Source organism: Balaenoptera musculus, chromosome 1, assembly GCF_009873245.2.
Source record: "Balaenoptera musculus isolate JJ_BM4_2016_0621 chromosome 1, mBalMus1.pri.v3, whole genome shotgun sequence".
Classification (NCBI taxonomy): domain Eukaryota; kingdom Metazoa; phylum Chordata; class Mammalia; order Artiodactyla; family Balaenopteridae; genus Balaenoptera; species Balaenoptera musculus.
In genome coordinates, this window is record NC_045785.1 from 130,779,574 (window position 1) to 130,805,580 (window position 26,007).

At 44.5% G+C, this 26,007-nt stretch overlaps 1 protein-coding gene across 1 annotated transcript in view; it reads right to left on the bottom strand.

The window, feature by feature from the left end:
- Positions 1–26,007, bottom strand: part of TNR (tenascin R) — a 417,206-nt gene that overhangs the window by 71,913 nt on the left and 319,286 nt on the right. The window contains exons 3-5 of the mRNA XM_036866234.1: positions 12,310–12,840; positions 9,949–10,425; positions 1,873–2,136 (exon numbers count right to left, since the gene is read on the bottom strand). Coding sequence (XP_036722129.1) covers positions 1,873–2,136; positions 9,949–10,425; positions 12,310–12,808 — 1,240 coding nt within the window. The 5' untranslated portion in view covers positions 12,809–12,840. The remainder of the gene's footprint in view (positions 1–1,872; positions 2,137–9,948; positions 10,426–12,309; positions 12,841–26,007) is intronic.

The window sequence follows — 26,007 nt, forward strand, 5'->3', positions numbered from 1 at the left end:
GTCACCTGAAAAGCAAGGGGACAAAATGACTTCTTAAATCCTTTTCCCTCTGCTTGCCCCTTTGCTTACATCCTTCAAAGCACAACTCAAGTCCTTGGGCCTCCATGAAGACTTCAAAGCCAACTCTTCCTACTTCAACCTCTTCTTATTCTGAACTTTCATGACATTTCTTACCCAGATACCATCTTGTCATTTAAGAGCTACATAAAATGGGCTCAGATCTCTCATCCCATATTTGGTGATAAGTCCCATTTACCAACCCAGGGGCTTATGTTTCATGGTCACGTCTTGTTCCCGTTTCCTGCTACTGCTAAATTCTCTGCATTATGTAATAAAAAATAAGTATTTGGTCTTTGTTCTGGCACACAGCTCCCAAAACCCTAGGAATTCCCAGAGTGATAAGATTATCTTTTGTATGATTATGAGATAACTGGTAGCTGGGACCTCCTAGATAGCTGGTCTGCAGAAAAACCCAGGCATGATTTAGAGAGAGGGTTGGAACTTTCAGCCCCACCTCCCAACCTCCAGGGAGGGGAAAGGGGCTGACTTGAGTTAATCACCAATGGCTAGTAGTTTCATCAATCATGCCTGTGTAATGACACCTCCATAAAAAAACCCTAAACAACGGGGTTCAGAGGGCTTCCGGGTTGGTGAACACATGGAGGTACTGAGAAGGGTGCTTGTCCAGAAAGAACGTGGAAACTCCACACCCCATACTTCACCCTATGCATGTCTTCCATTTGATCGTTCCTGAGTTGTATCCTTTATAAGAAGCTGGTAATAGAGAGTAAAGCTCTGTGAGTTCTAAGGAATTACCAAAAGTAAGCAGGGGTTGTGGGAACTCCTTAAATTTATAGCTGGTCAGTCAGAAGTCCTGGTGACAACCTGGGACTTGTGACTGGCGACTGACGTTGAGGCCCTGTGAGACTGAGGCCTTAGCTTGTGGGATCTGATGCTAACTCCAGGTGGATAGATACTGAACTGAATTGAACTGGATTGTTGGACACCCAGCTGGCATTTGAGAGCTGGACAAGTGGTGTTGGAAAGATAATTGAAGAATTCGGAGGTGTATAAAGAAAACTAAATAACAGCCCCTTCCCATCTCTTTCTTATTCTGCTCTTTGATGTAGTCAATGTTAATAGTTGGCATGCAATTTTTTAAAAAATTTCTGTGCTTAAATAAGCATACAAAATATAGATACATACCTATAGCAGTTTCTCTGTTATAAATAGAACACTTCCATTTCTCATGGAGAAGAGTTTAGCTTGCTCTCTGTGTCTGTCTGTCTCTCTTTTGCCCCGTTGTCTTTCTAAACGATGCTTTAGAGCCTCAACATTTATAATCAAAATGGACTATCAGGATATTTTACTAAATAAACGATCATGAAGAAATAATGCTATGAGGGGAGGTGGGTGTTTTCATTTGTGGTTTTAAATAAGATTTTTTTTTCCACTCTGTTATACACTTACCATCTGTAACATACCATTTAGCACCTGCTTATTATACATCCTATTTCATATCTCCTGGTTTCTAGTCTCTAACTAGATTGGAAGTCTACATAAGTCTCATACTTTCCTTGACTTCTAATCAGACTAGCTTATAACAAGTCAGAACTCAATAATTAAAGTACTTTTTGTCCTTTTGGTTCTATAATTGATAGGGGTTGCCTGGATTTGGAAACTCTTTCTTGGAAGTGCCCTTTTAATGATGTACCCTTTCCTAAGTGGGTCACGTTGGAAGCCCTTCCCCTCAAGAGCAATGATTATTGCAGGCATCCCTGAAGAATTAAGAAAAGACACTACTATCATGAATGCCCATGATCTCATGTAGGAGAAAAGAAGAATGAAACAGGATGGGGAAATGGTACGTACGGGTGGCCACCTTGGCCGTGATGGGAAGGCTGAGGATGTTGCTAATGACAGCGTAGACGCTGATGTTGTAGGTGAGACCTGGCTCCAGCTCTGAGATGGTGACACCACTCCAATCTCCAGGCACCCGCTGCTGGAGCTGGAGGCCCCCCAGGGCCGTCGGCTGGTAAGAGATCACATATTCCGTCACTGCCATCGGCCCGTCCCATTCCAGCTCAATGGACCTGTCGCTGATACCAGCCACTCGCAAGTTCTCTGGAGGGGCAACTACCAGGAGGCAATACACAGATAGCATGAGCTCAGAGGACTGCCTTCCCCATCCTGGACCCAACTTCCTTCCTCACATCTCACCCCACATGCCCTGTCTGTATATTCTGCTCAGCTCATTGCCTTTGAGTGATTGGTAATTCCCTTTGCAGGCAGGTTCTTATCTTTTCTGTGCTCAGTACTCCCATCCCTATAGGGCCATGAGTTAGTGGTGTGCTGGAGCCGGCTTCTACTGGCTCAGGAAAGTTGATTGTCGAATTTTGCAAGACAGTTTTAAATAGTCATTATTGAAGATTAAATTGTATTCAATATTAACTTACAATTAAGTAAATTATCTTTAAAACAAAATTATGAATACTCCAAACTCATCACTGGCAAATTACTTCACTACATTTTACTATTATCTATGCCCTTGAGTCAATTTACATGTATTGTATCTCTCTGGTAGAAATACTATGTAATTGTGTGCTAATGCACAGCTGTTTCCAACTCTACATTTAGTGACTTCATGTTGGTAGTTTGAAATTGGCCACGGAGGGAGTATTTACACCATGGAAGTTGGCAAATGCTACAAAGCGGGACTTTTTATTTTTTCCCTCAGAGAGCTAGTTGTCAGATATTTAACAGCATACATTGGCTAATATTTTTGGTAGTTTAATAAATTATTGTTACCAGATTACCCTGGGAGCCAGTATTTGATTTGGCAAGTGGAAATAAAGGCTTATTCCCGGTTATCTTGCAAAATACAAGAAGCCGAAACAGTAAATCCTAGATACCATGGACTGATGAAGACATTCAATAACACTTTATTTTCCCTTTTAAAAGGAGACTGTTTAAGTTTTGAAAGAAATGTAACTTGTGTTAAACAAATTTTTATTAGCCTTGATTTTGGGGATGATGAGAAAGGAGCATTCTTGAGGGCTTTGCTTTTCTCTCTTGTTCTACTTTTCAAATGCTATTCAGAGAATCACCAAAAATTAAACCTCACTGAAATAGCCTTTCATGTATGGTTCCCTTGGGAAGTGAAGATTCACCAGTAGTGGGGGTATTAAATAACTGAAACTTTAAGATCAATTAGGAAGTTAACGCCAGTATACCTGTAATTGGACCTGCCCATAGATTAAATCAAAGATCAGGCCAGTATTTAAATAGTCATAATTAACTTATAAATTTATATGCAGTGGAGGCTTTGGTTAGTTTAAAAGTTGTCATTGGTGTTGAATTTCTTCTCTGGGAATTCTCACTCTTTCACCTTTACAAGAGCAGAGGACTGAGACAGCTGCTAGTCACAGGGCTGTGTGAAAAGAAGGTGCCTGCGCTCCCTGTGGTGCTCAGCCTCAAATCCTTGGCAGAGGTGTAAATGAGGACTCATAAGATGGAAATGAGGAACATATATTTACAATGTTGGGCATTTGCTTTGATTGCTTTTGCCCCAAACTGTGAATGGTATAAAACAGTCTAGATAGCAGAGCTTCCTCTGATTAAAGATGGCAAATGTTGACCAAAACAAAAAAAATTTTTAATTTATTTTTTTTAAATTTATAAAACTAGATGAATGTAAATGAAATTTAAGTAATCAAACTTTCAAATGATAGTTTATAAGCATATATCATTTCTAACTCTGGCATGATGAAAGCTTTGAATTGCACTAAGATCTTTGGGGTAGCCTGTATAATGCATACATACCAAATGACTCCTGGACCAGGGAAAGAAGAGTTGGTATATAGAACCTATCAGTATTTTGCATGGTTATATAGAGCATTTATTACACACCAAGGACAATGCTAAACATTCTGACATAGATTTTCTTATTTCATCCTCTCACCAACACTATGGAATTGGTATTATTTTTACCCCTGTTTTATAGAGAAGAAAACTGAGTCACAGAGTCAGCAAACACAGAAGCTAGGATTTGAACCCAGGCACAATGATTCTAGAATCTCTAAGCCAGTGTAGAATACCACTTTACATTTGCATAGCATTTCAGTCTATAAAACATGTTTAGATAAGCAATCTAACTAGATTTTTTTAAAAAAATCCTTTAATAGCAGCTCTATGAGGTAGATTGGGTAGATATAATTATCCCAACTTTACAAATGGAGAAACTGAGACCCAGGCTAAAGGACTTGCCAAAAGTAAGGGAGTTGGGTCATAGCTGAACTGATTATCAAACCAAGATCTATCCTTAGTGTGTTCTTTCCCCTACAGTTTGTAGGATGGGTTACTGATTGTACCAGATGCTATCCTTCATTTATACACAGCCCTCAAAAATAAACTACATCAGTGAATAATTCAGACTATTGTTTAGGATGCGAATTCCAGACTGGTGCTTATCCTAGAGGTAAGAAACTTCTTTTAAGAAGGATGCTCTAAAATTTCACAATTTGTATGGAAACACAAAAGACCCCAAATAGCCAAAGCAATCTTGGGAAAGAAAAACGGAGCTGGAGGAATCAGGCTCCCTGACTTCAGACTATACTACAAACCTACAGTAATCAAGACAGTATGGTACTGGCACAAAAACAGAAATATAGATCAATGGAACAGGATAGAAAGCCCAGAGATAAACCCACACACATACGGTCACCTTATCTCTGATAAAGGATGCAAGAATATACAATGGAGAAAAGACAGCCTTTTCAATAAGTGGTGCTGGGAAAACTGGACAGCTACATGTAAAAGAATGAAATTAGAACACTCCCTAACACCATACACAAAAATAAACTCAAAATGGATTAAAGACCTAAATGTAAGGGCAGACACTCTAAAACTCTTAGAGGAAAACATAGGAAAAACACTCTATGACATAAATCACAGCAAGATCCTTTTTGATCCACCTCCTAGAGAAATGGAAATAAAAACAAAAATAAACAAATGGGACCTAATGAAACTTAAAAGCTTTTGCACAGCAAAGGAAACCATAAACAAGATGAAAAGACAACCCTTAGAATGGGAGAAAATATTTGCAAATGAAGCAACTGACAAAGGATTAATCTCCAAAAAATACAAGCAGTTCATGCAGCTCAATATCAAAAAAACAAACAACCCAATCCAAAAATGGGCAGAAGACCTAAATAGACATTTTTCCAAAGAAGATATACAGATTGCCAACAAACACATGAAAGGATGCTCAACATCACTAATCATTAGAGAAATGCAAATCAAAACTACAATGAGGTATCACCTCACAGTGGTCAGTATGGCCATGATCAAAAAATCTACAGACAATAAATGCTGGAGAGGGTGTGGAGAAAAGGGAACCCTCTTGCACTGTTGGTGGGAATGTAAATTGATACAGCCACTGTGGAGAACAGTATGGAGGTTCCTTAAAAAACTAAAAATAGAACTGTCATATGACCCAGCAATCCCACTACTGGGCATATACCCTGAGAAAACCATAATTCAAAAAGTCATGTACCACAATGTTCATTGCAGCACTATTTACAATAGCCAGGACATGGAAGCAACCTAAGTGTCCATCAACAGATGAATGGATAAAGATGTGGCACATGTATACAATGGAATATTACTCAACCATAAAAAGAAACAAAATTGAGTTATTTGTAGTGAGGTGGATGAACCCAGAGTCTGTCATACAGAGTGAAGTAAGTCAGAAAGAGAAAAATAAATACCATTTGCTAACACATATACATAGAATCTAAAAAAAAAAAAAAAAAAGGTTCTGAAGAACCTAGGGGCAGGACAGGAATAAAGACGCAGACACAGAGAATGGACTTGAGGACACGGGGAGGGGGAAGGGTAAGCTGGGATGAAGTGAGAGAGTGGCATGGACATATATACACTACCAAATGTAAAATAGATAGCTAGTGGGAAGCAGCTGCATAGCACAGGGAGATCAGCTTGGTGCATGTGACCACCTAGAGGGGTGGGATAGGGAGGGTGAGAGGGAGATGCGAGGTGGGGGGACATGGGGATACATGTATACGAATGGCTGATTCACTTTGTTATACAGCAGCAACTAACACAACAATGTAAAGCAATTATACTCTAATAAAGATGTTAAAAAATAAAAAATAAATAAAACAAAAGCACAACAACAAGAAAAAAAAAAAAAAAGAAAGAAAGAAAGATTCTCTAGGGCCTGGTTTTTGTTATTCAACACGCTGATTCCAAGTTTCCTGTGTGGGACTCCTCCTGTCATGGTGACAGAAATGGCCATTCCAAATTTCAAGTCACCAACAATTCTTAGGGTATTTGGGACAAGTCAATGTATTCATTTTTAGTCCCTTTCTCCAGAAAATAAAGCTAATCACGACGAAGGAGAATGATCCAAGCAGAGCATTTGGGGATTTTAAAGTAAAAAACAGGTGCAGAAGGATTTTTTCATCTTGACAACTTAACTTGGCAAGTTCTTTATCTTGAGACCTGAGCCTGGTGGCAATGGTGTCGATTGTGGAAGAAGCATTCTTGAGAGCGGTGACTCCAAGGAGGAGACCGTCACCTTTCACCCTATAACTTAGCAGCAGCTGTGTACATTGGGTGTCAGTAATTCTTATAAAATGAAGTGGTATTGAACTAGAAAGCAAACTGTAAAAGAGCCGTATGCCTTGATTCAAGGAATTTAGTGTGTGTGGGGGGCTGTGAATTATTCTTAGTCTTACTTTCTTTGGGGCTCCAACTTGGGAACTTGGGGAAGAGCAGGCAGTTAAAAAGGAGTAAACTGCGGCTTGAGGAATTGGAGTTGCTTATCTGCAAAGATGCCATGCTGTTTACTTTTTAGATCTCGCATCAATTTTGCACGTATGTGGTGAGAGCAGTTGGAATTAGTTCCATGAAGTGTCTCACTCGGAGGAGCGAGTGATTTCAGGTGCCAAAGGTTGGGCTGGCTGCAGTGCTGGCAGATGCAGAGGCTGATGGTGATGAATCTCTGCAGGTCTGACTGAAGTCCAGGCAACGGCTTTCTGGATTGTTTCAAGCCCCTGCTCTGGTTGTTCTTTTATCCTGTTGCTTTGCAGGGAGTTGTGGCCAGCTCACCAGCCAGCTCCCGCACTAACCTCCTTCCCTGGGGGCAGGTGTGGACAAATGGTTGAAAGTGCTTCCTTACCCCGTCTCCAACACCTAATATTTTTTTATCATTTGACAGAGCTCAGCTTTCATATCAAAAGACTATTTCTTTGTGTATGTGGCTTTCAAAATTTTTATTTTCCGATTCCACTCTACTTAGCATCCCAGGGAGGATTAAAGAGTGCTAGAAGTTGGTAGGAGACCAGGGTTCTTATTCTTGCTCTGCCATTAATTAGCTGTCTGGCTGTGGAAAAATCTTCCTGTCTCTCAGGGCTGCTGCTTTTTCAATTTGTAAAATGAGAAGCCCAGAGTAGCTTCTTTCAAAGCCTGTTTTAAGTGCTCATATTCATGAATTTTTTTGTTCTATTATCTTTACCCGGCCAGAGAACAGAGGCAGAAATGTTGAGATCTGGTCCCACGGCCCACTATGAGAAAGATCAAGGCTGGGAGTCAAATAGAGTGGCCTTGTCAAATCTATTCAATTGCATTCAAGCTCTAGCGGCCTAAGGAGCCTCAGAATGAAGTCCACACAATGGGCAGCCATTTTCCATGCCCTTGCCAGAGAGAAAAGAATGGCCTGTGGAGAAGTGCATTTTGTGGCTCTCCACGTTTTCACCTTCCCCATTCTCTTCTTTCCTCTCCTCACTGCTGTTGGCGAGGGGAGCAGTAATGCTGGAGTGTGTGCATCTGGCCAGAAAAGTCAAACAGTGGATAAGCAGCCCCTCTCCTAGAGCCTTCTCACAAAGAGCAAGTGAAGTAGCACTTTAGATAATGACCTAGTTACTTCTCTGGAAAAGACCCATGGCATGTGGTTTAAAAGACAAGAAAGTCTTGAGAGCAGCACCTGCTGCAATGAGTGGGGGCTCCATGGTTGCTATAGAAACAGATGGAGATTTTGCAACTGTCCCTCCTCACATGCTTTGGGAACCTGTAAAGTAATTTATCTGGGCGTCCAGAAGTCTTCCTCAAACAGCACAGAGGTAACGTGTTGGAGGTAACATGTGCTCATAGTTTGGGCTCAACCCAGTTGTAGTTATGCTAGCAGCTGCTGAGTCTTCCCTGAGTGACCAGAAGGGCTTATCTCCAGTTCAGTTTGGACCCTGGATCAGATTAAGATTCTGTTTGCAAATGAACCCATCCCCGTGGAAAAGGAGGGTCAAGAACATGAGAAGTATGTACAACCCAACAGAGATCAATTTTATTAAGAAGGATGTGAACTATAGAATAGCCGTACATAGAAGAGGGCCCAAATGGACCCTTAGCAGCTTCTGATGGGGCCTCATGGAGCCTCGTCCTGTGGGTGGGAACTAGGATCATGCTTCCGCCTCCTCTTCCCAACAATTACCTAGTGACTTTGGATTCAGAAATGATGAAGCTTAACTTCTGCTTGACGTTTCCTTCTGAACAATTGGTATAACAGCTATTTATATTTTCAGTAAGATATTCAGTAAACAAAATGAGGAGGCTAAATGAAATCATCGACCATGGAAAAAAACGAAAGAACGTGAAAATATCTTTTTTCCTAAGCAGTGGGTTGTTGTTTATCTTTTAGTTGTTGCCATCGATCTTTTAAAAAATTTTAAGTTGAAGTTGCAGGTGCAGGAGACTTGCCTGACTGGTCTGGTACCTAGGTGGGAATCATTGATGACGCTCAAGAATAAAAGGCTGGTGAAGCTGGCCTCCCAGGATTTCCCCCTTAAACCAAGGTCAGAAGGCTGATCAGAAAATTCCTAGAATCAACCCATCAGAAAGCTTAAAAATGTTCGTTTGTTGTTATTTTTTATTTTAAATTTTCCCAATGAGCACTCTGAGCCCACTGTTACAGATTGAACTACGAATGGAAAAGATCAAGATCAATCACTCAATCTGTACTGTTTACAACGCAGATTTATCAGTGAGAGTCACTGATTTAGTCAGAAGATGAGCAGTAACAGTGAGATAATGACAATAATCTGATTTTAGGCAAAAGAAAATGATCTCCAGTGAGATACTGGTATTTTCCCACTGATAGATTTAGGTCCTCCTTTTGGGACATCACCTTTGTATTGGTTTCCGCGGTGCAGACACATATGGGGTTGGTTCCAATTTGCTATGTCATCTGGAACAAAGCGACTCGTAACCTTTTAATATTCTGTACTAATAGTTGGAATGTGAGTTGTTGCTCGATGCCTTTAGTAGTTTATTCCTATTTACAAGTAATTCCTTGCCTATAAATACTTTTATCCATGTGGACACTAGATCATTTCAAAAATTAATAACACTTTGCAATATGTAAGCTCCAAAATAGCCAGAGTGCCAGAGTGCCCTGCTAGCCTGGTTATCACAGACTAACCACCATCGCATGCCCTAGCACTGTGGAAGGACGTGTCCCCAGAATATGGCAACGGGCAAGGGGGATATTTTGGAGCAGGTGAAGCTCTGGGAAGCCCTCTGAGTTAGAGTGGTCCCTTGCCTAATGTGGTGCCATGGTCTGACTCTCTGCTTTCTTCCATCTCAAGGACAGTGAAATGCTGTCACCATTATTACCATTGACTTTGTTCCAGTCTTGGGGTAAGATTCAGCTTTCATCCTGAACTTGACCTTTTCTGGTTTCCACGCTTCCCCCCTTAAATCTGCCTCGTCAATTGTGATTGACTCAAGAAATCAGCTGTCTTGGAAAGCAAGTGTACGTGACCCAGTTGGGAATTCTTCGGCCTAAAATTCACCTTCCCTCCCATCTCTCTTCCCACCTCCAGCCAGTTTGCTGGACCACCCTTGACAAAGGCCCCGCCGAGCTCCCCTCCCTACCTGCCGAGCAGTCAGGGCCCTGGTAGCCCTCTTCACAGAAGCAGAGCCCCTCCTGGCAGTGTCCTCGCCCACTGCAGGCGTTCAGACACCGCTGCTGGCCGCAGTCCTCACCAGTGTAGCCCTCCTGGCACAGGCAGGTACCGTTGGTACATCTCCCCTTCCCCGAGCAGTCCCCAGGGCACCTCAGCTCGCTGCAGTCCTCGCCAGTGTAGGCCTCTTCGCAGATACACTCCCCGTCCACGCACAGCCCCCGGGAGCTGCAGTCTGTCGGGCACCGGAGCTCCGAGCAGTCGTCACCGCTGTACTCGCTGTCACAGATGCACTGGCCATCCACACACACGCCCCGACTGGAGCAGCCTAGGGGGCAGTAGGGCTCCGAGCAGTTCTTGCCAAACCAGCCTTGATCGCAGATGCAGCCACAGGACTCGAGGCTAAAGTTGCCGTGGCCACTGCAGTGAGGGATATAATCCAGTTGTCCTGGAATGGCCAAGGAGAAGGTCAAAGGGCAGCAGTGGAACCTCCTGTAAACGGGGTATGGGAGGGGTGGGCAGAGACCTCTCCTCACTCTCTGATCAGATTTGTGTTGCAGAGAATTAAGCTCAAGCTAGTTTGGTACATCATCGACTTCATGAATGTTTTCATCTAATAGCGGTTGTGCCTGGCCCAGCGCTGGGGGCGAGGATGAGTGAGATCAGGTCCCTCGTCCTTCAGGGGCTCACCTTCAGTGTGTCTTGGCTTGGGTTCCCTAGAAGCAGACTTTAGATGAGAATTCAGATGAGAGTGACTTACTGCGAAGTGCTCCCGGGAAAAACTGGTCAGGGAGAAAGGGAGACTCAGGAGGTTGGAGCCCAAGCCAGACACATTATCAGGCAAAGTCCTGGGGGGGTCACTTGGGTTCAGTCCTGCAGGGTCTTCTGGACACAGGGTAAGCCACACCTCAGCTGGGATGAAAGGCTGTCCTTGGAGGGTGTAAATGTCCATTGTCTCCCTGGGGCAGGCCAAAGAGGTTCTTACAGCCCAAGGACAGCCCCTGACCAAGACGCCCAGGTGCTGGCTATGGGGACGGAAGGGGATCTGAGGGCTTGTATGCTGAGTTCCAGGCCTGTGATGCAGGCCAAGGTCACAGGTGCTGCAGGCACATCCCACTCCCTCTCCTTCCTGCCATCTAACTAACTCTGCTCATTCATCACAACTCAGCACTAGGGTCACTTCAAAGGCTTCCCAGAACTTGTCTCATTTGGTGACTGTTTGCTGTGATCTTTTTAGGATTCTATGCATATCTCCTGCCCTGGCCCTTACCATGCTATAACTATAGTGGTTAATTTAAACCACTATAAAAGGTAAAAGCTTGAACCCAAGATAGTAAGGAAGACACAGTCCTCTTGTTAAAGAAAGAATTTCATGGGTTGAAGGTACTTTTTGGGTGAGAGGAGCTGGGCACAGAAAGGGACACACTTTCTGCTCATTGGGGGTCAGCTGATAACAGCTATTGCACGTGAGGTCCCTACTAGAAGCCAGGCTTTCATCTGATTGGAGGCTTTTGTATTTAATAACTCCTTGTTGTTCTAGTCTGTCACCATTTGTCAACGGAGAAAGGAAGTCATGGGTTATGTAACTTGCTTAAGTCACAAGCTAGTAAGTAGCAGAGCTGGGATTTGAAGGCAGGAAGTCTGGCTCTGACTTCTCCCAGAGAGGTCAAGATAGTCATTGGTAAGTGTTACTAGTCAGGGGGTGGGTGAGACTAGAGGTGCAAGTCCTGGATACTCAGCCTTTGGAGGGGAGGGGGTTGTAATAAGCTCTGTGAGTGGGTGTGTGCGTGCACGTGCATGCACACCCACGTGCATTCGTGGAGGGGGCAGGGGCTGGAACTTCCATCTTGCTGGAGAAGATGGGGCCAGGTCCTCTGAGACGATAATGACTATCATTTACTCAGAAAGACTGAGATGGAGTGAACAGAGCGCCTGAATTCTCTAGTCCCCCAGGTTAACATGGATAGATATCAATTCAACAGCCTGTGAAAACCAAAGATGAATGAAGACAGACGTCAAATTCCCTGCTCACCACAGAAGTTGCTGTGCTGAACCGATGTATCATTACCTGACTCATCCCCCCAAAATCAGGTTAATGTATTTCAAACTGACTAAGCGCTGTAGAGAATCCCTACGCCAAATCCCCCGGGAAGGACCACATTTAGATCTTAGAGACATCTGAACAGAGAGCTACAGACTAGGGCACTTCTTTCCCTCCGTGTGAAGAGGTGCCAGATTTCGAGGGGAGTGGTGGCTCACCCTCCTTCACTCTCCCTCTCTGCTCAGCGCCCTCCCTCCCTCCCGAGACCGGCTGCAAACTCCCAGACTCTACCTGTGGCCGCACTTTCCTGGCAGCAGTTGCTGGTGCACTGGTCCCGAAGCACTGACACCTCCCTCTCCAGCATCTCGATTCGGCTCAGCAGCTCCTGCAGCACCTGGGCAGAGCTGGCGCATGGGCAGGCCTTTCTGGGGAGGTTGATCCTGTGAGTGAAGGTGACCTGGCTCTCGTGGTCCGAGGTCTGGCCCATGTACTCTGTCAGCACCTCGTCTTCGGCACTCACCTCCTGCTCGGCCGAGGCCTCCAGCCCCGAGGAGCAGAGGCTGTCCAGGGGCACGTTAATGTTGTACACGTGGTTGAAGACCACCGGCTGCTCTTTGCCGGATGTATTGTAGCTGGCAGCACCTCCTTCCTCCTCCACCGCCTGTCTCTGGACCCTTTCCGTGGTGACCTCCAGCTGACACTCTGAGGGCTTGAGCATGGAGCCCAGAAGGATCAGGTTGACGCCAATGAGCATGTTCTTCAAGACCACTGTTTCCCCGTCTGCCCCCATCCTCTCGGCAGAGCGCTGGCTTCAAGACCGGCCTGCAGCAGAAAGCATGGAGTTGTGGAAATTTGCAAGACAAACCAAGGAACGAACGAGATGGCCTCTGAGACCTGCGCTTGGGCGCCACGCTATGCACAGTCCTACAAAGCTAAAGGATAGCAGTGAGGATTTCAAGGGGAAGGTTGGGAAGAGGCTACCAGGGTCATGAAAGCCCGGAGCTTTTTGTTCCCTAGAGGAATGAACCCCTGAAAATGGACACTGCTTCTGCAGAAGGGCGTTTTGATTTCCCAAAAGGCTTATCTAGAACACATGAGTCTGGCACCCACAGTGGGCAAGTGGTTCCAACAAAGAGGACATGTGAGGACTCGGGGCAGGGGCACTGTGGCTAGGCTAGTCCTCCAAGGGGAACTCAGAGCATCCTTTCACTTCTGAGTGAGAATTAGGATGAACGGTACCATGGAGCCTTAGGCATACCCTCATATTTTGCCAGATATTTATGATGAAGGGGCCCCGCCAGCCACTTCAAAATAACTTATTAACTCCTCTAAGCTCATCTGTTCAAATACAAGTTGACTTTAGAATAACCAACCAGGCAGATAATATAGTTCCAGGTAACTGTGGTTGTTAATAATCCTTAGGTACATTTGTGATTATCTGGGAATGTGTGAGCCGAACTTTCTTTTAATCTTCTCATTAGTATAGTCCCAGTGCTTTGTGATCACAGGGTGCCTTTCTTCCGAGGTCCTGTTTAAATTGCTAAAATAATGTATTAGCTCCTCTACTGGCTACCTAGTCACCAAGAACCATGGAGAATGATAAATTTCCCGTAATGCAAATCAGTTTTACAGAAATTATATTTCTTCTATTTTCCCTGTGTAAAAGAGAAAAAGAGGCTTACAAATTTTGGTTCTAAAGGTAATGTTAGAGCTAAGAAGATTAAGGCCAAAGGAACAGAGTGAGAGTAAATGTGAATTTGGGAAGAAGGCAATAAGCAACAGCTAACATCAACTGAATGTGTACTGTGTACAGACTGCGCTGTGCACCTCACATGGGATCTTACTTGACTCTTAGAACAAACCTATGATGGGATGTTATGATTATCCCCATCTTGTAATGGAGTGAATTCTGCCTAGAAAGCTTAAAACTTGAATGCAGATCTGACTCCAAAACCTGTGTTCTTAACTGCTATGCTCCAGTGCTTGTCTTGATAAGCATGTTCAATGTTCTGTTGTCTCTGATGGAAATTGTGTTGGTTATAGGATCTTCCCAGGAATATTGAGATTAGAAAATTTTGCTAGGGCCAGATCCAATGTTCCTTCCTCCATGAAGCATTCTGCTCTCATCTTTTTCTTCCGTTCCCTCAGGAAGCTAAGGACATCCCCAGCACAGGCTAAGTTTACCCCTCACTCCTTATAAACCCCCTCTGACAGCATTTGCCACACTAGACTGTGGGTTTCCTTTGTCTGCTCCTGCCCCACACCAGCTTCATCCCCTGCCTCCCCCCACTGGCCCCGAACTGCTAAGTCAATTTAGGTCAGACCCCATCTTATCCACAGTATTTGATGTGTGTCTAGGACAGCAAAAGTGTTCTGTACTGTGGTTGTTGAATGATTAAGTGAGTAGATACATGGAAGGATGGATAAACAGATGAATTAGTGAGTAAATGCCCTGTGAGCAAAAGGTTGAATCATTCTCCAACTCATTTAATCTCTTTCCATTATCCTCAAGTTATTCACTATTTTCTTCAATTTCAGTTCAGCTGGACAATTTCTGAGGGATGATTTTATTAGGAGTAATCTGTATTAGTGACTATTTTGAAAACCATGTCTTATTACTCAGTCTTTATATTATATATTGGACTAAAATCTTTCTTTCCAATATGAAGGAGAAGCAGAACAGAGTAGAACTATTAAGATTCTGGACTCTGGAGCCAGACTGCCTCATTCTTCCCCTATCCAGGACTACCCTGAAATCACCAGAACATGTGAGAAATCTCTTCCATCATTTGACAGCCGGAAAGCCCAACCTTAGCATACCCTTGTCCAAAGAAGGGTGAGAGGTTCTTGGAGTGATGGGAGAGGTGGTGATCCACTGGTTACATCAGATGAGGTGAATCAACCTTGGGGATAGATGGAGTGACATGTCTGAACCAAATTTCTCTCATGACTGTAAGCTCTTTCCAAGCCCCTCTATCTGAGGTATTACTTGCCTTCCCATTTTCAGCTGCTCTAGGCGTTTCATCCTTGGAGTGGCACTCTGCCCTTATATCATTGAAAGTTTCCCAGGAATGGCTCTGATATAAATCATTTACACTTACATTTACATTGAAGGCTAAGGAGCCTTAGCCATCTCACTTGCTAAACTAAAGTTGGTTTGTCTGATCCATGTTGATATTGCTGAATAGTTTTTTTTTTTTTTCTGAGAATCATAAAATTATCACTTAGCACCCATAGCACTTAACAGAACTTTTTGCAGAGCAGACACTCAATAAATAAGTGAAAGAATAAATGACATTATAAATGAAAGGGAAGACAACTGACTGGAAAATTAAAAGGGTAAAATGTTAGGTTCCACACCAGTCCAAAGCAACAACTATAAAATTATATGTGGAGAGAAAAGTATAGCTTTATGTGTGAAAAACATAAGATTTTAGTCAATAACCAAACTGACTATGAATTAGTCAACAGTGTGATTTTTGTAACCTCCAAAACCTTATTTAGACTCAGGATTTATTGACTGGTTGACTGATTGATTGATGGATTGAAGTATAGTTGATTTACAGACTCAGGCTTTATTAATTGAAATTATAGACTAGGGTGAGCAGGGGACTGTTTTGCTCTGTCCTGCACTTGTCATTGATTCCTTCTGGGTGGAGAGGATGCTGAAGGTACTCAAAATCTTGTTGTAGGAGAGGGAGGAACTTAGCATTTTTGTCCAGAGAAGTGACAACCCCAGAGCTATCGTTCCTTTATCATTCATTCCTTTGACAGATATTTATTGAGTACCTACTATATGCTAGTCCCTTTATTTACAGAAGTTATATTTAAGTGTGTGTGCTGGGGGGAGAGGGTGGCAGGGGGAGGACATACAATACATAAATACCCACAATAATTCTGTATGTCATATATAATGTATGATATAATGCATATTATATAGTATTTAATATATGACAATGTAACATTCATTTGTGTGTGTTGTGTCAGCAAGTGGTAACTGCTGTGGAGGAAAAGAAAAGAAGGGAGCCGAGGAGGTACCAGGACAGGGAAGTCACATGGATATTTTGTAGAGCCCAGCCAGGGAAAGCTTGTCTAATGAGGTGACCACTGAGCAGAGACCTGAAGCAAGTGAGGAGTGAGCTTAGCAGACAGCTGAGGAAGTGCATTCCAGGCACAGGGAACGGCAGGGGTGAGGGCTCTGAGGCAGGAGCCGGCCTGGTGAGTTTGAGTGACAGTGAGACTGGAGGCGAGTGAATGAGGGAGCAGATGTGGGGAGATGAGGTCAGAGAAGGAGTGGGGGCCAGGTCAGAGAAGGCCTGTGAACCACTATAAGGACTTGGGCTCTTACTGTGGCTATATAGTCATTGTTCTCAAATGCATCCACATACTAAATGTTTATGACGATCTAGTTCTTGTCATTGAGAAACTCTCAGCCTCATGAAAGAGATGGAAACACAAGTAAATATAATGACAATGCAACGTGATCATTACCGTGACCAAATAACACACAAAATGTCTCTAGAGGGCTGGAGGTGACACAGCAACTTTGCCTGGGGCAACAGGGGAAGCTACGCAGAGAGTGTGGGGTAATCGTCAGTGCTGTTTGCCAAGTATTTCTGGCCTGGCTTTCCAGACATGTGGTAGGACTACATTTTCCAGGGCTGTGTTTTCCGGCCCCCTGTTGGTTAGGTGAGGCCATGTCACTAGTACTGGCCGACGGTTGTGAGAGGAAGTGATGTGGGTCACTTCTGGGAGGGGGCATTCATTGCTGACGGGAGACCCCCCCAGAGCTCTCTCTTTCCCATTGATGGTGACTGGCAATGTTCAAGATGGTGGCCGCTTTCTCAGTCTGGGTCCCCGAGTGACCATGATAAAGGGTGCCCTGGCTGCATACAGTAGGTGTGTAGCGCATGAGAGAGAAAGAAACTTTTGGTTTTGAAGCACAGATGTTGGTATTGCTTTTTCCTACAGCATAACCTAGTCTATCAGAAGATAATACTGAACTGGGTTTTAATAGATGACTCTTTAAGTAGAGAAGACAGAAGTTCATTATAGACAAAAGAAATTGCATTTGCTAAAACTCTGACATGTGCACGAATATGGCTTATTCAAGGAATTCAAGTATTTGAAGGGCTGTTAAGTGCTGTGGGATTGGACTTTTATACAGCAAAAGGTCCAAGGGAGGGAATTTCCCCCAAATGGGGGAATCTACAGGGAAACAGATTTTGGCTCCATGTAAAGAACAGCTTTTATAATAGAGCTATTGGGTTGTCATGATAGGTAGTGAGTTCCTGGTCACTGGAGTTGTTCAAGCACAAGCCACAAGACTACTTAGTGAGAATGTTGAAGATGGGCTTTCAAGCATCACGTCAGAGAGTGGACTAAAATGAACATTAAGGTTTTCTCTTTCCCGTTACTTTATGAATTCAGGGTCTTATGTGTCCTTTGAGGAGGTTACCCACTATAATATTGTGTTAGTTTCCTAGGGCTGCCATAACAAGTTACCACACACTGGGTAGCTTAAAACTCTAGAACTCTATTCTCTCACAGTTCTGGAGACTGGAATAGAAGGCCAAAACCAAGATGTCATCAGGGTTAAGCCCTTCTGAGGCTCTGAAGGAAAATCTATTTCATGCCTCTCTCCTAGCTTCTGGTGATGGCGGGCAATGCTTGGCATTCCTTGGCTAGTGGATGCATCACTCCAGTCTCTGCCTCCATCCTCACATTGCACTCTGCCTGTGTCTCTGTGTCTTCACGGGGCCATCTTCCTTCCAGGACATCAGTCATCTTGGATTAGGGGCCCATCACGCCAATATGACCTCGTCTTAACTAATTACATCTATGATGACCCTATTTCCAAATAAGGTCACATTCTGAGGTGCTGGGGGTTAGAACTTCAACATTATCTTCTTTGTGGGACACAATTCAATCCACAATACATACCAATAGCAAACTGAGTATTTACCAGGTACCAAGCTAAGCATTTTCCTTATAGTACTTCATTCATTCCTGACAACAACCCTATACACTAGGAGGAGTGATATTTAGGAGTCAAGATATTTAGCAACTGGTATGGCTCAGGCAACAACCAATCAGAAGGGGGCATCCATCCATCAGACCTGCTGTAAACAACCAGCAGGGCTCTGTGGTGATTTCACCATGATGGTAGGTCCTCTTTCAAGTTCCGTTATTGGAGACAAGGAAAATGAGCTTCAGGAAAGGCCAAGGAATGTGACCAAGATTCTACAGCTAATGAGCGCAGGAGCCAGGACTGAACCCAGATCTTGCTGACCGTAGTCTGTCCCCTTAACTGCTGTTTTTCAACCAGCTTTAATTAGCACCCACATAGCACTCTCATGAAAAGACTTAGAGCTCTTACAAATCAACACTCTTCTCCCCCTGGATCAGATTTAGGACTTCCTGACAGCGATGACTTTTCGCTTAATGTTTTCTCCACTGATCCCGGCTACTACCCCAGATATTGCTTTAGCCTCTTACCCTGGAGGGAAGGCTTGTCTGCTGGCTTTTTATTTAAAAGTGCCCAGCCTCCACTGCGTCCCAGAGAGTCAAGAACAACGCTAAGCAAGTAAACCTTGATCCTAGAGGGGTCAGGAGACATTTTTTACACTTGTCCTTTCCTAGGACAGTTCCCCTCCAGCCAGCAGTCACGGAAAACCAGGGCTTGCCCTGGCCCCTTCATTCACTTCTCTGAGCTCCCTTTGGCTTGTCCCCAGCAAGCTCAGTCACAAGCCATTGTTAACCACACCGCTGACCTCTCTGCTTCTCTCCATTTGCATATGGCTGAGGATGCTTTCTGAGGGCAGGCAGTGAGAGGGGGTGGGATGGATGGCATGGGAGGCTTCATTTTTCTCATTTCATCTGAAGCCTGCTGGAGGGGGGAGGGGAATGAAACTCATGCTTATTTAATGCCTACTTAATAAATGTGCTCTTAGTTTTGCTAAGCTCATGTCACTTAATAATTATTTCAAAGTAGCTTTTCTTTCTTGTGTCCCTGAAAGCTTCCCTTTCGGGCTTCATTCTCTACCTCCACCACCTGTTCCTCTGGATCACAAGGAATACCGACTGTTCTGCAGGCGGTCCCTTTCTGTGGTACTCTTCAGCGATGCTGCTGGGCAGATCTTTGCAACTTCCTGTGAGGAAGGCCTGTTCTAATCCTGTGGCCTATCCAAGAACGCTACGTTGATGTGTTTGTCGCCTTTAGAGGGGTCTTGCTCTGAGACCTGTGATCTGGCTTCGGTGTGAAGTGGTGCCTGCGCCTCTAAGCTAGATGCAAAATCTCTGTCACCAAAAGCAACGCTGGAGGCTGGAGGGGACCAGCAGAGCCCCTCGCCTCCCTCACTCTCTTTCTGTTTCTCAGATGAGTCATCCGACTAGAGCTGTAAGACTCCAGGATAGAAGCAAAACAGGCCAGTCAGAGGATGAAGTGGTGGTGAGAGAGGGGAAGAGGAGGAGAAAGCTGGGAAGATGGATAAGAAAAATATGGCAGAGCGCCAGGCTGGCGAGAGCAACAGACAGGGTTCTACAGGTAGAGGGAGAAAACATAAACCTGAGGGACAGATAATACACTCAGGGTTCGATGATACACTAACAGTTGTAAGCAAGACAGGTAACTAATGACCCTCCAAATGAGGGTGCAAGCAGGTTGCAGCAATTCAATAGATCGATACTCAGGAAATCCGTGCAGTGCCATTGATTCATTTCCTCCACTCCAGCCTCCTTATCAATATAATTATCCTGTGGGCACCACAGGGGTCTCCGGGTCTTGTGTAAGAGGCGAGTGGACAGCTGGATGGGCCTCCAGGCCCAGGTGGTGCCGTGCTGCTGGGGTCTGTGCTCCCTGCCTCCCGGGCGGCCTGCGGGGAGAGTGCGGGTCACCCGGGCTCGGCCAAGTCTTGCCCCAGCTAAAGTTGTCCTTCAGGGGCTTTTCTTTCCCTTGCCCTCCTCCACATGCCTTCTCCTGGCTTTGTTTCTTCACGTTGAAGGGCTTTGCTACTGTTACAGAAGAATGTTCTGGGAGCCATCACCTTTACACAGGCTGGGAGGAGGGGAGACGTGGTCTCAGGAAGGTGGGATGTGGGGTGGCAGGGAGGAGGGGGAGGGGATGACGAGGGACAGAAAGAGCCACAAGTCACTCACGTTGAAGCTCTGCCTTTGTGTTTTCTCCTATTTATTTTCTCTTAGAGCCAGAGAGGGAGTGAAAGAGACAAACACAGGAAGAGGAGCTTCAGAAAAATAAAAGAAAAAGAAAGAAAAAAAAATGAGTGTATAGGTTGTCGGGCGGGCAAGGAGAGGTGAGCAGCCAGTGCTTTGCTTAGATTTTCTAGCTTCTGCCAACCTTACACCCCACGCTGTCCCTGGGGGTGATTTATAAACCAGAACCATATCTGTGAAAAAAAATGACACTTTTTTTTGTGCTTTTTTTTTTTTTTTTTTAGTTAGAATTAGTTTAAAAATAGTTCCCCGCCTGCCGTTGGGATGCTCTGTCACTTGGAGAAAGTGGGTAATTAGGAAAGACGAGGGTGTAATGTGATTACCGCCGGCCCCATTGTGTCAGCGGAGGCAGCGTCAGGGCTGCTGGGAGGGCTCAGGGCCCGCTTGTCTCCACCAGCTCCAGGCCTTTATTGGGCATGTCAGGTTTCTGAAAAGAACCCGAGGGCAGAAAACTCCCTGCAGACAGGACTCGGTGGCTGGCCCAGAGCTGTCAAGAAGGACGCGCGGAGTAGTGTCAGAGGAGATGCAAGGCCAGGCTGGGGAGTCGCCTCCCCCCAGGACTGGCCGCCTCACCCCCGCTCCGGGACCACATCCCTTGCAGGTGGGATCTGCAGGAAGGGTCTTTGGTTCAGAACGTGATGGAGCCACACTCGTGTTTTGGCACAAGTGGGTCAGCCCAATATATTTGTGTGTGTGTCCCTGCGGGATAGAGAAACCGCATTGGCTGGGTGGAGGAATCTGGCTTCTGGTCTTGTCCTCTGGCTCTGTCTTGTGCTGTCTGCGAGAATGCCAACTGACCTGGCCTCTCAGAGCAGTTCCTTCTTCATCTGAAAAGTGGGGTCCTCAAGATCCATCAAGGGAATAACACCAAAGGAGTAATAGAATCTCCCGATTGGAAGTGAGTGTGAGGCCATCTGGGTTTGAATTCCTGCTTTACAGTCTAAGGGGAGAGGCTGGGCAAGTGTTACTGCTGGGGGCCTCTGCTTCCTTTTGCGGCAGCTAAGGTTGACAGTCTACCTCCAGGTTTCCCCATGATTTTTGGTAAATAGAGATCCCATTTAGGTGAGAATTTATCCAATGTCTATAGATCCCAGAGAATTCTTAACATATGTAGAGCATTTGACTATATACATACATATATATATACAGATATATATATATAACCACGTATATATATATAGTTATATATGTATGTGTGTGTGTGTGTATATATATATAGAGAGAGAGAGAGGGGAGAGAGAGAGAGAGAGAGAGGGAGTCATATATACAGAGCCCTATTTAATCCTCATAATGGGCAATGGGATTATTCCAATTTTATAGACAAGGCTCAAAGTATGGGAGTGATTTGCCCAGTTACACACAGTGAGTTAGAGCCAAACTAAATCCTGAGTCATGTTTCCAGACTCTCAGTTCATTCGTAGATGCCACAACCTCCCTCCATCAGCCACCTTTGTCCTTTGGAAGTAGGTAGGATATAAAAAATGAATTCCTAATTAATCTCCACCATTTGGGTTCAAAAATTCTTCTAAGAGCCTGACCTTTTCTATCATTAATATCTATTTTTCATCTGTGTTTCTCAAGCTGGGAGAACAGCATGTCACCGTTTGCTGTTCAGTTACTCTTCTTGAACAGTCATCATCCTGCTTTTCATCTTTCTTTTCTTTACATTTAATAAAACTGCAAAGCAAAGTCTCTTCTAAGAAAGATGACCACTCAGACTGCAGCCCAAATTGATGCTTTTTTTTTTTTTTTTCCTTGCCCAAGATACTCATTAGAACAGACGGAGAAATTGGTTTAGAATATAAAAAGTGGTCTCTGCCCTCATGGGGCTTATAATCTGGTTGAGAAGACTAGACTCATACATGTGAAACTGAATGACAAGGCAAGGCTGTCCATTTGTATTATTGATCACTTACTTTAAGTTTAATAGATGCTCCTCACAGTGTGGGACAGGTGACCAGAAGAGGCTTCCTGAAGAGGTGGTGTCCCAGTCCACATGGAGGGGTGGTGTTGGAAAGGTGGGTACGAGTTGTGGGGGGTGGGTGAGGAGGGGGGTAACGGGCACAGCATAAGCAGAGTTGATTGAAGCATCAAGGCCAAATGCAAGGAAGTTCTGCCTCTGAAGGGACTATCTTCAGTCTTCACAAAGGTTTAAAATCAATTAACACTATGTTATGAAACTGTATGAAAATAATCCCTACATGCCCTGTGTGTGCCTGAGGTAAGGGAGCTGGTCATGTCTTAGTAGTGCTTCCAGGGCTTTATGTCTAGGAGGCCAACTCGGGGCCAGGCCAATTTATAAACATGGGCTCAGAACTTCTAATTAATTACAACTCTAAATGTAGGAATTGTTTGCTTGATTACTTGGACATTGAAACCCTTTAGAAACAAACAAATCTTGGGAGTAGTTACCTGTAGAAATTATACTCACCCACATCCAGAAGACCAGATAATTCATCTGCTCTAAAAATACCTAATGACAGATTCAAATATCAGATTCATGCTGTTTCCAATTATATGACATAACTACATTGGATTTGGTCCTTCTAGCAGGAACTGAATCATTGCTTTAATATTGGATATCCATTAACTTCTCCAGATAACATGTATGTTGGAGGTGGCAACTTATGAACGTTTAGCTCTAGAGGTCTAGAGGAGTTATTTACTTTATTGTGCAAATTATCAATATGTGTTTTCGAGCATGAAAGAGCACCACTCTGACCCAAAGACTACACACAGATGAATTCTATTTTCTAGTGCATGAAATAACATTTTGAAATTCGAGGAAGCTCCAAGGTACTGGTCTATGGAGCACAACCTGCTTAATTAAATGCAGATGCACACTGATTGCATGCCAGGAGCTGGGCTAGGTTCCATTCGAGATGTCAGGGGTGAGCTACAGAAATCTCAGGTAACTCCCTGTATAACTAGGAGGAAGGTATTTACATAACAAGAATAAATAGCAGGGGCTTCCCTGGTGGCGCAGTGGTTGAGAATCTGCCTGCCAGTGCAGGGGACACGGGTTCGAGCCCTGGTCTGGGAAGATCCCACGTGCCGCGGAGCAGCTGGGCCCGTGAGCCACGATTACTGAGCCTGCATGTCTGGAGCCTGTGCTCCGCAACGGGAGAGGCGGCGATAGTGAGAGGCCCGCGCACCGCGATGAAGAGTGGCCCCCACTTGCTGCAACTAGAGAAAGCCCTCGCACAGAAACGAAGACCCAACACAGCCATAAATAAATAAATAAATAAATACTTAAAAAAAAAAAAAAAGAATAAATAGCAAACCATGATAAGTAGCATATCCCAGGTATGGAGAAATTCTTCTGGGAGCCCAGCAGAAGGAATCATTTCAACTGCAAGACTCTCTAGAGAAATCTCGATGTTTTCCATTGATGTAGCCTTTGAGCTGGGTCTTGAAGAATTAGAAAGATTTTGAAAGGAGGAGACAGGGGAAAGGGCAGTAAAGTGAGTGAGGGAGAAGGGCACAGTTCCTGGGGTGTTTGTGTGTGTTCAGGGTTGAGGGGACTAAGAAGACGTCAGAGAGCCTTGATTGGCATCTTTAGAAATTTCCTCTGTATTCTGTGGGCTGGTGGAGCCTCAGTGTTTTTTAAGTAGGGCGTGACATGGTTAAAGAAATCCTTTAATATCTGCAGTTGCAGTTGGCCCCAGAGATGAATTCTAATCTGAAAAACTCAAAAGATTTTTTTTTTGCTTGTCGTTTATCTTATTTTGTAGTTATTCAGTCGGTAAGGCCTGGATTAGCCTTGCTCATTACTTTAGAGAGTGGTTTTCCAGGGTACATAATTTCTTAAATTCCTTTTCTCTCACTCTCTGTCTTGACAAAATGCGTTTTGCTCTCCATTAAGTTATACTGCGTCATCTTTGTTCATTGTTGTTAAAAGGGGGCTCCAGTAGGATTCAAATGTTGTTTTTATTAACTGCTAAATCCAGGATATGTATTGTACAATTTTGGGCTTTTAAAATGTTTTCAATCTGAATAAAGGTAAGAATTGACCATTTAGCTCCAGGCAGCTGCCTTTCTGACAAATTGAGAATGCAGACAGCACTGAATTGGCTCTGAATGTAACCAGGCTTTGGTGAGCAAAGCACGGTGTTAAGTGTTCCCAAGTCCACGTATGATCCATTTAGGGTACAAAACAGCCCAAAAGAGGATGCAGAATGTCCCCGGTGGGCTGGGGTTGATGCCTGAAATAACTTGTGCATGACGCCCTCTTCTCTTTGACGGGAGTTCTCTTTCCCCAGAGCAACTCTCCTCCCTCCCCAGCCTCTGTGTGCACTGCCTGGGCCTGCCTTCCTCTCCTGCACACACAGTTGGCGTTCTCCCTTTGCCCCTCCAGACCCTCTCTCTACCCTTTTCTTCTTGGACCTGATCTCTCTTCCTAGAGAGCTTCCCATTCAGCTAAAGGAGATCCGCAGTAGGGGAGCTGCAGCTCCAGCCAGAGGGGAGTGGGGTCCTGACTTCCCTCCTGGGAGGTCACCCGCTGGTTGTGTCCCTCAGCTGAAGGGCGTAGTTTCTCTCAAGGTGACCTTCTCGATAGGAGTGACTCTCTTTCCAGGTTCTGGTAATAACCTCTCTGCCAACTCCCTTCACCTCCTTTGGGGCTTAAGGATGGCGACAACTCAGCTTCTACTAACCCCAGATGGTCTGGGTGCAGTGTCCTCACTGACTGACCCGTGGCTGTCTACTGCTCATCCCTGAAGGTCTCCGCAGGGGCCTGCCTTCCTGGCAAGGGCTGTTTACCCCAGACATTTCCTCTTGGCCCCAACTCTGCTTAAAACGTACTGGTCCTCTGTGCCTCATTCCCTCAGTAGTCAAATGCCAAAGTAATACAAGATACAGTGCTGGCAATAAATTCACACCTTCTGAAAACCTATTTGGAAACAGGTAGGCCTTAAACCATAAATAACAGTCACATTTTCATTTTAACAACAGCCTTCAACTAACCTAACAGTGGACATGGTTCAGTGTGGTTTCATGCTGTAGCAGAGAATAAGATTCATTGCCTGTAAAAGGTTTCAACATTTTTTTCTCACATTGATCTTTCTACCTTTCCCCTGTTGAAAAGCACTAAAATGAGTCAGAGGAACAGAACACCTGGCATCTGCAGAGCTCATTATAGTTTTCAAGACGTTTTCATAAACATAATCTCGATTGATCGTTCTATGAATTTTGTAAAGTATGTAAGGTGGGTATACTGCCCCACATTACAGATGAGTAAACTGAGGCTTATTCCTATGAATAACATGCCATAAAGCTGGAAAGAAATCAGATTTTCTGAGGAAAACTTAAGAAATTTATCTCTGAGAACTTTACAGTGTTAAAAGGAATTTGACTCACATCTTCTTGAGTTTGTTTTTCTGACGGGGAAACTGGAAAAGTACAGTGACATTAAAAAATAATAATGATAAAGGCACGGGTTTATTTATTCCTCAGCAAGAATGTGTTTCTCTGAGTTCAAAAATAGTTCCAGCCTTATACTTTTGCAACTCTTTGGCCATATAAAGGGGCTTTAATGAGCACTTGGCTGGGGTAGGGGTTTGGGGGTGCAGCTATTGACTCTTGGCCGCAGGGCTGGGGGTAGGATGGGGTCTGGCAGCTGAGGGTGAGAGGAGAGAGAGGGAGGAGCCCAAGCTGGTCAGGGCACAGGGAACCTTTCTGTTTCTCTCTGGACTTACTCTACAACTCTCCTGCTTGAGGGTTGGAGGACTATACCCCAAGGGGCTCTCAGATTCCCTA